The sequence below is a fragment of the Elaeis guineensis genome, chromosome 13, assembly GCF_000442705.2.
Source record: "Elaeis guineensis isolate ETL-2024a chromosome 13, EG11, whole genome shotgun sequence".
In the NCBI taxonomy this organism is placed as follows: Eukaryota; Viridiplantae; Streptophyta; class Magnoliopsida; order Arecales; family Arecaceae; genus Elaeis; species Elaeis guineensis.
Genome location: NC_026005.2, coordinates 10,687,002 through 10,699,223, shown reverse-complemented (window position 1 = coordinate 10,699,223; position 12,222 = coordinate 10,687,002). Strand labels below are relative to the sequence as shown.

Sequence of the window (12,222 nt, the reverse complement as noted above, 5' to 3'; positions counted from 1 at the left end):
AGAAAAAGAAAAAAGAATAATGAGAGTTCTCTCTCTTTCCTCTCTCCTCTCTCTTCCTTCTCTCTACATTTTCTCTCCCTAGATTCTCTCTCTATTTTCTCTCTCTAGATCTTTCTCTCTTTTTTGTGGATTTTATCTCTCTAGAATCTTTCTACTCTCTCTCTGACTGCATCACAGACTCTAGGATAAACTTGAAATGAAAATAAGATGATCTGAGATTGCTTTGAAATTCGTGCAGTAGATCTGATCTCAGTCCGATCCTATTCGAAATTTGTAACATTTGATTCATATTGAGTCACCCTGATAGGACCTCTGATGATCTCGATCATGATTATCTCATCTGAAGGATACAAAGATTCTCTCTCCACTTTCTCTCTCTAGAATTTTCTCTCTCTTCATGGATTTTCTCTCTCTAAAAGTCTTGTGGATCAATGGACGATCTAGATACTTAGACAAATGTCAGTTTTGGGTAATCCTAGGAGAAATTCTAGATTTGTATTATTAGGATCAATTATCGGATAATTTTCTCCATATATATGATTTTTATATCGATCAGGGTCATGAAGAGATGATTATCTGCATATGATATCGAGTGAAATATTTTGATTAGAGACATTCATAAATCAAAGAAGAACATTGATTTCTGTACTTGGATCAGTCACCGGTAAAGGTAAGAATCCCTGTATATGATCACTATTATATATATGCTATTTTACTGTTGGTTTTGCATCATTGGTTTTGCATCGTCGGATTTGAGATCGATGAATTTATTATATCTGAGATAGTGTTATTTGATTTTGAGCATGAGTATGTTATGTCAATATATATGTATCAGAGATTGATGGCATGATTATATGGATATGACATATCTGAATTGATCATAATGCAAGACAGAATTGATTTGATAAAATCAACACATAATGATTAAATGAAAAGAAAGAGATATATGGTATGGACTAGTCTTGTCATGTGAAACAGCCGGCCAGGAGCTTATGCTTGGGACAGCCCGCTAGGAGCTTATGCCTGGGACAGCCCCCACTGGCTTACAGGTGGATCTGCCGGTCAGGAGCTCATGCCTGGGACAGCTCGCCAAGAGCTTATTCCTGGGACAGCCTCTCACGGACTTTCGTACGTGGGACAGTCGGCCAGGAGCTCATCCTGGGACAGCCTTGAAAGGCTTTTTAAGCGGATTCGATCCGGATGATGACTGAGGTATAGATTTGGATAGTCCAGAACCAGAAAGAAAATGTTAAAAATCATGTGATTATGAAAAGAGAAATGAATGATGAGGCATAAAATAATTGTTGAATAAAAGCGTTTTACCTGTTAACATATGATGATGCATCTATTTTAACAAGACAAAAAAATTATGGATATTTGCATTATTCTGGACATTGAACATGAGATTTTATATTATTTATCCTTATTTTCAGATTATATTATTATATCAGTGTGATATGAAAATTCTTACTGGGCTGTAAAGCTCACACCCCTTCATCTTTCTTTTTCTTCTCAGAGTTACAGGATGCTTATGATTGGCTATGGCTTAGATTTACGGGTGAGCAGAAGGATAAATAAGAGTGTCATAGTATCTGATCAGAGAATTGAAGAAATTTAATTTGTAATTATGCAAGGTTTTACGAATTATTGTTGAAATTAATTGTTATGGATGTTAAGGTTGTAACGATTTAATTTGGCTTTGCATATTCTTTAGGGCTTGCTCTAAAGAGTGTGCGGCCATCACAAATTCGACCCGGATGTTGGGTTCGAGGTGTGACAGTTTCGACTGTTGCTTGATGAGTTCAGCTTATGGGGTGGGTTGCTGATTCCAAGTCTACAAAAATAGCAAAGTTTTTGAAGTTTTCATTGTCTTTCTATCCGTCCATTACCTTTCCTATCACTGACCTCCCGTTCTCTCCTTCCCTGCCATTATAAGCAGCTTATGAATAATAGATAAAAAAATTACAAGCAATTATACAAACAAATCTTACTACATCCAAGATTCAGCAAATTAGGCTGGAAAAGAAACTGAATTGAATTGTAATCAGAGGGTCCATATTGTGGAGACCTATGACTTTAATATGAAATTAAGCATAGTAGAATGCAGGATTGAAATGAAACATTGCACCAATAAAGTAAATCCAAATTATCACCTGTACCACTAGTGTTAGCAACCTATCCATTTCCTTCCATCATCATCTCTTTGAAACCATCCACATGGAGAAAAGTTAAAAAAAAAAAAAAAAGAGAATGAGGTTTTGAATGAGAGAGAGACCATGCAAGGGGTGGAGAAAATTACAGAAAAAATAGAAAACTTTTAGAATTTTTGTTTACAAAATAAAATATTTATATGGACCCGCAAAATCTACCCATACTACACACATCCAGATTAAAATATCGGAGATGTACCACCTAGTCTAAAATCCAAAATCCCTAACAAAGAGAGATAATTACTAGGGCAAGCCCTAATTCATATTTCATTCGAGATCATTGAATGGGATCTATTTTAGAAAGATTAGATTAACTTAATCCATAAACATCGTTTGAATGTGAGAGTTTGCCAGGATCAATCTAGATATGTAGTGTTGTAGCTGGTACTACGGTTTTGTTCAGGTATTCTTACATATACTTAATGTGATTGACTGATTGAGTGGCCGGTAATTTACTTGGTGCTTCCACTACAGTTGCTACTCCTGGAATCCTCCTACCAAATGGTTGAATCGGTTTTCTACTGAATCATTAGTGGTTTTTTCGAGAAGTTCTCAAGGTGTTTCATGAAATGTGGTTGAATAGTTGAGTAGTTGGCACTTCGCTTAGTTGCTCCCATCATGATCACCATTACTCCGATACCCTCCTAAATGTTTCAATTGGTTTTCTGCTTGATCATTGGAATGTTTCTTTCTTTTCTGATTTCCTTTGCTAGTTTGTTGTTTGATTTTGATGACTCGATAAAGATTGCTAGCAGCCATTAGCTCGGTTGATGGACAACCCTTCCCCTCTTGGTGGAGTTCCAATGCCCACCCATTGGTGAGGCCTAGGATCCAATCCTATATTATTGCTGTATTACTTCAAAAAAGATAGTTCATTCCTTTTCCAATTGGAATATATTCTTGGTCTTATTCTTTATATAACTTTTTCTTTTTTACCTTCAATGATGCATTTCTATCATTCAAGCAGGGAAGAACATTAAATTCAATTGTTGTAGACCCCATGATATCAGCAGCTACAAAACCAGACAAGTGCAGGCTTACTCTTCCATGTGCAAGATTATCCATCTGAATTCCACAACCAGATCAAATCTTTTTCCTTTCCACACTCCCAAAAAGATACTGATTTGTTAAGATATTAATCAAAATGAGCAGAAGCAGGTAGAATTCTGATCCCTACGCATACACAAAACAAACACTGAGGTACCATCCACACTATCTTCAAAAACATGTTCACATAAAATCAGCATCTGCTTTCCTTTGCTAATGATGCTTGGATTGTCCAGCTTATTGCAGTGAAAAAAATAAGGGCATATGTTTCCTGTTACTTCTTTCTCCATACTCCATAATCTTTTAATTCTTCAGGACATTCAATATGGCAAAAATCAATGACTCTACTTTTCATAAAATTTGATGGATGTTATTATAAATAACTCATTAACAAAAATGATGGATGGATGAAGACAAAAAAAGAATTGTACTGGAGAATAAAAAGACCATGTTGACTGGATTATTAAATAATCCACATGGTTTTCATTTCTGACTGGGGATAATGGTGCCCACATAACCAAAGCCCATGATAAAAAATGTGATGGATTGAGGGAAGATGTAGATAAAAAAGTAATCTTGTCGGTAGATACAGTCATAGCATGCACATATCATGAGGAATACCGCAAGCCCAAGCTCCAGGAGGTGAAATCTGACAATGATAAAACAATAAAATCTTAATCAATTTTGGAATATGCATTGGGAGTAAGCAATTTTAATGGATCTTTTTCTTCTTAGAGTTTGTGGTAAATTTAAAAATTTTGATTGATCATTTTTCATCTTAGAGTTTGCGGTCGATTTGAATAAATTAAACAAACAACAACTTTTAGGATCATAAGAAGGGAGTATCACTAGGTTTACCTGTCCCAGAACTTGAATCGAATTTTTTGCGTGACACTAATGTTTGATTTTGTCTTCAACATATCTCCTAGTTTTTCTGTAACAATCCATTCATTAGCTCTCCCTGCTTCTAATAAGCCAATGAGGACAGCTTTACATCGGTGCAGGGACATGACATTCTCAAATAAGACCCAGAAGATAATTAGATGGAAAGAGCTGCAATAAAAGAAAGCAACATTACAAGAAAAAAATACAAAAAGCAAATCACGCATTTCTTTTTACAAATAATAGTGGAACCCCACCATTCTGAGTTGTGGTCGAAACACTTCCCCAGCACAGGCTCTGAGGAAAGGAGTACCAACCAACAGACCAACTTATGCCAGCCAAGCATGAGATATATTGTATGACATGGAAGTGTTGATGGCTCTAACTATAACAGATTTTAACTTCCTCTATCAAGTTTTGAATATTGGAGCATGAGCATCCATGAGATTAACTTTACATTCTCATGTAATTGAAGGAAAAAAAACCCATTTTGTAAATAAGGGTTTTCAGCATGCATTAGTCTAAGGCTGCAATCAGGGTGAGTAGACTTGGATCTGACCTGAAACCACATTGACTTTAACATCATTCAGATCAAATTTTAAGACCCATGAAACATGGATGGTTGGTTCCCAAATTAAGACCAACTCTCAATTGAGTCGCACATAGATCTCATGAAATGAGACCTGAGCTGAGCAGGGAGATCCAACCTGACAAAATTTAGTTTGAAAGATTTGATCCAGACAAAGTGAGTGATGAGTTGGAGCTGAATCTAAATATGTGATCTGCAACTAAGACAGCTTCAAATCTTCATTCTTGAGAGGGACGATCAACTACTCAAATATTGATCGAAACTTGAACCCTTGTAAAGATATGCCATTTTAGGAAGCACAACAATGGGAATGGGTAGTCAGTATTGGTAAAAGATTTATTCCCATGTTCTGATCTTTTCATTTTATGTACCTATTCTTGGAGAAACTCTCCCCACTATAGTTGAAAATGGATGGTTATCTATAAATATAAATAAAGAAAGCTTGATTTTTGTTCATCTTCTTGCGCTAAAAATTCAGAAAGGCTTGTCAGAAATCACCGGTTGTACTGTTGGTCCAACCAAGAAAGGCATGGGAATAGAGAGGCAGAAGTGAAAGACTGGCTACCTATAAAGATTCCTCACTGCGCTGCATGCTCTAGTTATGAATCAGATATACAACCCATAATGCTTGGTTACAATTCCGAATCCACTAAACCATGTTTCTTTTCATTTTTTATTTTTTTTGTGTTGCAACTCTGGACTAGGTCAAGTTGGACTTCTACCTTCTACCCAATTCAATCCACTTGCAGTCCTAACTGAAGGCCAGGAAAAACAAGAACAATGCTTCCTCATGCTGAAAATAAAATAAGGTTGAATACTGGAAAGCAGTTTGAAGTAGCAAACCTTGGAGTTCCAACTGAGTTGAGAAGAGTAATTGTTGTTGGGACATAGATCATTCCCCACTTTGGAATTTCAACTTCAGGGAAGAATACTGATAAAGGGATCACCACACAATAAAAGGAGAAAGTGACAAAATGCGATATAATCCTCCGGGCGAGGAAAAAGTTGTAGATCACATGTAGTTTTTTCCAGATAGATACTTTCTGCATCACACAAGGAAATTAAGCAGGTCAGCTTTGGCTTCTTTCTAACAACTATAATTTTAAAATGCCAATAGTCTATGATGCATGACATGCTAGATATTATTTGACATAAAAACTTTGGGTACTTGTGATATATAATGCATGCCCACCTTGTGGATGGAGGCCACACATGATACTCACAAAGCACATCATATTTTTCATTTGATCTAACATCTGTTTACCAAGGAAAGACTAACTAACATCTGTTTACTAAGGAAAGACTAACCTTGGCCTTAACAATATCACAAAACATTTTCCGAAATAGAACTGCTGGCCCACAGGCCCAACGATGTTGCTGATAACGATAAGCCTTGAAAGTGCTTGGCAATTCACTTTTAACCTAGAAAGCCAGAAATGAACTTGTAAGAACAATAACAGTTTAATGTACATTAGTAAAGACCAATCACATTAAATATATACAAGTAGGGTACTAATGAATAAAAGAACTAGAATCATGGAAAGATTAGAAGGTGGCAGCAGATGAAAGAACTAGAACAATATAGGTTTTTTCTTTAAATTAGGGAACAGATGATGCCCTCATTATAAGAAACTATAATAATTATACACTGCTTTAACCTGCTTAAATAAATTAATGTAACAACTATCAAGTGTTTCAAACATATTGCTTTGGAAGAAATACCTTAACATTACCAACATATACAAATTTCCAGCCTCCAAGGCCTGCTCTAACTGCTAAATCCATATCTTCTACAGTAGTTCGATCCTTCCAACCTCCTGCGTCATTAATAGCTCGAATTCTCCACACTCCAGCAGTCCCTTTATCAGAACAAGGTTGGATTCAAGAGTCAATTTGAGCAATTACAAATACATAAAAGATGAATACTACTGCTTGGGAGCTTATGTAGCTCCTTTCCAATGCCAGTCATTATTTAGATTCATGTGCATTGCATTGTTCAGAAAAGTAGTTAGTTAATATTTTTCGAATACAAAGTAGGTTTATTGAACTGTTCTTCCTCCTTTTAAGAGGTTTTCTGCCAGATTGTGTATGCTGTGCCTCGCTTCTTATGAAAAATGATGGATGATGGAATGAGAAAGTGCCCTCCATAAGAAATACTCTAGCTCCATATCAAATATAGCTTCAGCAGTTTATTAGAAAAATTATTTCCAAGTCAATTTTTATCATCTAATCTTTATGATGTATCTACAATGATTTGTTTTTAATCCTCTCACTGTAATGTGCAAACAAGTGTAACTTTTCATGTTGCTTTTAAGCACATGATTTCATTGGGAAGCCAGCAAAGTAAGTACACATATTTTCAGTATTAAAACTTCAAATTGAACGAGATTCTACCATTATAACCAAAAAATGCGCATGTTGAAGACCCAGATTCCTGCTCCACCTTGAAATGGTAATCCATTGACATCTCTTGAATTCTTGTCATCAAGCACTCATTGGCGTTCACTACAATACCACAAAAAGAATACTGTCATCTCCTTCTCAACCATATGCATATTTAAGAATTTCAAATAGAAAGATCTAGCTTTATAAAGTAAGACGCTCTCCAATATTTCCCTCCTAACAAAAAAAAAATCTCTCCAATATAGTATATTTTATAGATATGTTTTAATTTGCCCGTGAAAGAGAGAGCATATAAAAACCATAGTTTATTCTAGCTGGATAATTCCACAGTACAATGGTTAGTGTTAATATTGGTCACTAGTGGAGCTAGGAGTCTAACTTTTGTTGTTTTTTGATCAGAAACCACCTGGCATTTATTCAAACATAAGATATTTACAAGAGTTGCCAAGGGGAGAGATTAAGGAGGGATCTCACTGCCTAGACAACAAGGAAAATCAGGAAAACATTAAAAAAACAGAGATGGGTTTCATCCACAAGATGACAACTAACAACCAAAAGAACCAATAACAGAGGTGGGCTTCAGATCTTGTTTGGCACTTCTGAGAAAAGCCCTCAGTCTAACTTTTGTTGTAACTTAGTAGAGATGTTGATTCAATGGCATAAGATGCATCTAACAGCTGTGACAACATGACTTACCATTTTGTTTTACTTCTTTCAATAATGTGGCACATGATTCCATTGCTAGTTGTGACTTCATCATATGTCAGCAATGTTATATAGCCAAGATTTGGTTCATCAAACAGAGGGATTCATGTAGATACCACAAATAAATCATGGAATGCAATCCTAGAGGTTTCCAAATAAACATGCATAAGAATTAAGTATTTACAAGAAATACAAATTACAGTATATATATATATATATATATAAAAGTTTCCTAGTCGTGAAACCCATGTTTGATGTTGTTTAACCCAAACATATTAATCACAGAAGCAGATCAAAAGAAAAAAAAAAAAATGTACTTGCAATTATTTTTAAAAAAACTCATATTTTCCAGTAATACTGGAACCTAAGATCATCTCCATGTGGAAGATAACATCCTAATCTTATCTCCCTAAATACAGTATAAAAGAAAAATCCAAACCCTTTTGTTGGTCGAGGGAGCCCAATTAGTGTGTGTCCTCATCGACGAGAGGAATGCGAATTTTGGAGGCCTTCGCCATCCCAGCATGTGAAAGATCAAGATTTCGCGATCCAACTGGCACTTTTTCTCTGATTTTGTTTGGATCTCAATCTTAAGAGGTCATGTGCGATCCACAAGTAGAAAACCTTTTATTTTCTCCTCTCAATGTGCAAAATTTTTGCCCTTAGTTTGGTACAAAGAAAGAATGGATGGAGGAGGTAGGATCGATAAGGAAAAGGATGGATGAATTTTTCATCCATTCTTTCATATATTTGATGATATATGGAAAGATGGATAAAAATAATTTCATCTTTTATTTGGTATAGAAGTAACGAAAGAAAGGATGAATGATATTTATATAATATTTTTATTAGATTATTTTTTAATAAAAATATTATTATTATTAATTTATAATATCTATTTATTTTAAAAAAATAAAAAATATATAAATTTATAATCATTATAATCTATAATTATATAAAAATTATATAAATATTTAATTTAATTTAATAAATAATTTTATAAATTAAATATTAATTAATTATGTATTAATTATATAAATAACTAATTAATTAATAATTTAATTTAAATAGTTAATTTATATGATACAAATAGTTAATTAAAAATAGTAAATAAAAATAGAGAAATAGAAGATAATTCTAATTATTAAATTATAATTATCAAAATTATGCATTAAAATTAAAATAATTAGTAATAAAATTTAATAGTATATAATTAATAGTATATATATATAATTAATATAAATAAAAAAGTGAAGACATATTATAATTTTGTTAAAAAATTACTGAAAAATAATTTTGTCAATACAAAATCTCATCCATTGATCATCAATGCCCATCCATTCTTTCATCTTCTTAATTTGAGAGAATACAAATTAATGGATCAGAATGGATGGACAATCCCTCCTTTTTTATCTATCATTCTTGTAATTTTTTGAATCAAATAGTAGATAGACCATCCATCCTTCCAATTTCATCCATCTACCCTCTCATAACTCCAACTAAAAACAGGGTAACAAAGTTAATAAGAGTTTACATCAGCAATTTGGATTGGATTTCAGTGGCATTGGATTGGGTTATATGAAACAGTGAATTGACATCTTATCAAGATAGACATGTATCAGCTTGGAATGTCCATAGACCTAGGGATGTATGATGCTTGAATTATTCAATAGTTTTGATGGAATTAGTGGGCACATAGCATAAACTACTTAATGCTAAATACAAAGTGATATGATGTCCATTTTTTCTTTCTTGAGGCTGTATTATTACAAGTTTTTCATGCAATGTTTACACATGAAGGGTGCTGATCTTATCTACCATTTTAATTCAGTTAAATCAAGGACAAAAAAATTTTTGCTTCTACGATATTAATTTTCTTCACAAATTAACTATCACTAAGGCAATTCTTTTCCAATTAATACAGCTTCAGGTTAAATAACTAATCTTCTTGCGAAAATTAAACTAAAAAGAAAGCAATCATACACAATTTGCACCATGAACTACCAAAATTTTGTTCAACAGAATAACATGTTGCAAACTTTATCCAAAATTGTAACAATTTGTTTAGTTGAATAAAATTTCGGCAAGGGTCTTCTCCTCCATTGTACTCAAAAAAAGAAGATAAAACAGCGCATGAACTAAGCATATGCAAACTTACCAAACTGCCATCGAGCTTGCACAAGAGCAATATCAGGATTATGCTCAAGAAATGGAACAGTTCTCATGAGAAAGTCCGGTGAAGGTTGGAAGTCAGCATCAAACATGGCAATATACTCGCAAGTCTCCACGTAGCTATACTTCATTCCTACTTTTAAAGCGCCGGCTTTGTATCCGCTCCTGTTGTCCCTTGTCTCGTATTTTATATTCTTTCCTTTTTTGAACCATTTTTCACATTCCTTTTTCACCAAGTCCTGAAATTTTAGGCAACAGTAAATTAAAATGACATTAAATGTAACAAAGGTTCATTCTGGCTTCTTTAATCAAAAGATTGGGAGGATATCTTTGTCCTCTTCTCCATCAACTCTGCTTCTGTTGAGGAGGTGGATAACATGCGGGATAGGAAAAAAAAAATCTATTCAGTGTACCAAAAGTAGAAGACTTGATACCAAAAGGGCGTGATCCATTGATTGTGGGAGTTCTGAACAGGACTGGAAAGGCTTAGATATAGCTAAACCCAGTTCACTAAAGTTGATGGTCACAATAAAGTTAGGATGCTTTATGCTCCTCCAAGGCTGGTAAGAACTGCTATGTCTCTCACAAACAAATCAACTAGGACAGACACGAATAGAGAGAGACCCAGGAGGTGGGTCACCTCATCTCGGACTAGGTCAGCTTTAAAATCCATGTTAATTGTGGCATTGTTGGTAATGTTCGTTGAAATAATTTTAGCTTATATTAGAGCACTGCATGCACCATTGATCTCAAAATGTATCTAAAATGGACAAAAAAAAAAGAAAGATACTTGTGTTGTTTACTAGATGATTGCAGGAATTTTCTACAGGAGTTATTGCAGAGGTTTTGCAATCACTCTATGTGGCCCCATCATATTTATTATGGTAAAATCTCAGAATACCCACCAATAACAACTTGCCATGTCAGCATTATATTTAAGATGGCCTATGGGCAGGGTAGAACATTATTTCTTTTTTATTCTTATTTTTTAATTTTACAATGGTGGAGGGAATGGAGTCCTCCATCATGCGGAGTGGCTTCCATTGCATGCGAAACCAGGAATCACGGACCGAAACATATGGGACAAAGCGGACACAAAGACAGATGGACAAAATTTGGTACTGCGTTCCAGCTTTATAACTAGCTGGACTCATCGAGCTGTGAGCTCTTCGTTAAAAAATGTTACAAGTAAATATTCTAGTGTATCACTTCTTAGTCTTTTAACATAGATATAGACTATAGACAGTAAGAGTTTACTTTCTTGGCCATCATACCTTGACCACTGGATCAGTTGAATCATCCAGCACTTGTATTATGATTCGATCATCCGGCCATATCAGATTGCAGGCAGCTCCTATGGACAACTTGTACACCTGCCATTAAACCATAGCTCTCTCAATAATTTTAGATCCAACTCTGTGTGTGTGAGAGAGAGAGAGAGAGAGAGAGATGATGAGCTTAATTTGGCACCTCTTTCTCATTGTACATGGGAATTTGGACGAGGACCATGGGATAGGCTAAGGTGGCAACCTCTTCATCTTGAGCAATGGGGTCACACTTGTACATCCTCTCCGGTCTCCGGCGAAACACCTTCGCGTATAGGCTAACCAAGCCCATGAAGACCTTCTCGACGAGCATCATCATCGACATGATCAAGCAGGCAATCACGGCGGCCTTCACGATCGGCACGACGGCAAATGCCCTGAATTGCCTCCATGCCACAGTAATTTGTTCCAACAAGAAGGTGGTGGTGATCGACGAGAAGAGGAGCTCGAAGACCCGGGCAATGGAAAGACTAAGGCTGTGGAAGCTCTTGGCTAAAATTGGATGAAACAGATGGTAGATCAGTGAAGAAAGAAAACTAAAGATTGTTCACTTCAAAGCACACAATGCAGTAGAGGAGAGGTTTATAGAGACGTCTTACGAGTGTACCTTCCATCACCTCGGCCTTCTCTTCTCACACCGTTGTGCACAGCTTGGCAGGGAAATCTAGCATTTTTATACCGAGGAGATGGGGGTTTCCATCATGCATGTGATAGATCTAGCCTGCACGTTCTGGCCACTCATGTGTGGTGTGTACCGACCACGTCATAAGCTACTAACGTTTAGTCAGATCAAAGTGTATTTTACGTCAAAACAAGCCACGTGGTTTCTAGATCGATCTTCTTCTTAATGTCAGTCTGGTCTCATGCATATGCCATTAGCCGGTGTTGG

At 35.3% G+C, this 12,222-nt stretch overlaps 1 protein-coding gene across 2 annotated transcripts; it reads right to left on the bottom strand.

Annotated features, from left to right (window-relative positions):
* Positions 1 to 3,449: 3,449 nt before the first annotated feature.
* LOC105056748 (glucomannan 4-beta-mannosyltransferase 1) lies at positions 3,450 to 12,002 on the bottom strand. Of its 2 annotated transcripts, none has more exons than XM_073248160.1 (10): positions 11,941 to 12,002; positions 11,479 to 11,825; positions 11,283 to 11,381; positions 9,995 to 10,247; positions 7,123 to 7,233; positions 6,451 to 6,587; positions 6,037 to 6,150; positions 5,572 to 5,771; positions 4,116 to 4,310; positions 3,450 to 3,906 (listed from the first exon to the last, which is right to left on the bottom strand). In XM_073248160.1, the coding sequence occupies exons 1-10, from the start codon at positions 11,945 to 11,947 to the stop codon at positions 3,741 to 3,743; spliced, it is 1,629 nt and encodes a 542-aa protein (XP_073104261.1). In that variant the 5' UTR covers positions 11,948 to 12,002; the 3' UTR covers positions 3,450 to 3,740. The 2 variants fall into 2 exon arrangements, with proteins under 2 accessions (XP_073104261.1, XP_073104262.1); XM_073248161.1 differs by having other exon boundaries at positions 3,453 to 3,906; positions 11,933 to 11,951.
* Between the last annotated feature and the right edge of the window lie 220 nt (positions 12,003 to 12,222).

Bases quoted from the DNA above. Each gene is read 5' to 3' on its own strand.
- LOC105056748 (XM_073248160.1), bottom strand. The intron at 11,382-11,478 runs GTGCCAAATTAA...GTTTAATGGCAG, and splicing joins CCATGTACAATGAGAAAGAG to GTGTACAAGTTGTCCATAGG. The intron at 7,234-9,994 runs GTAAGTTTGCAT...GTGGTATTGTAG, and splicing joins GCAAGCTCGATGGCAGTTTG to TGAACGCCAATGAGTGCTTG.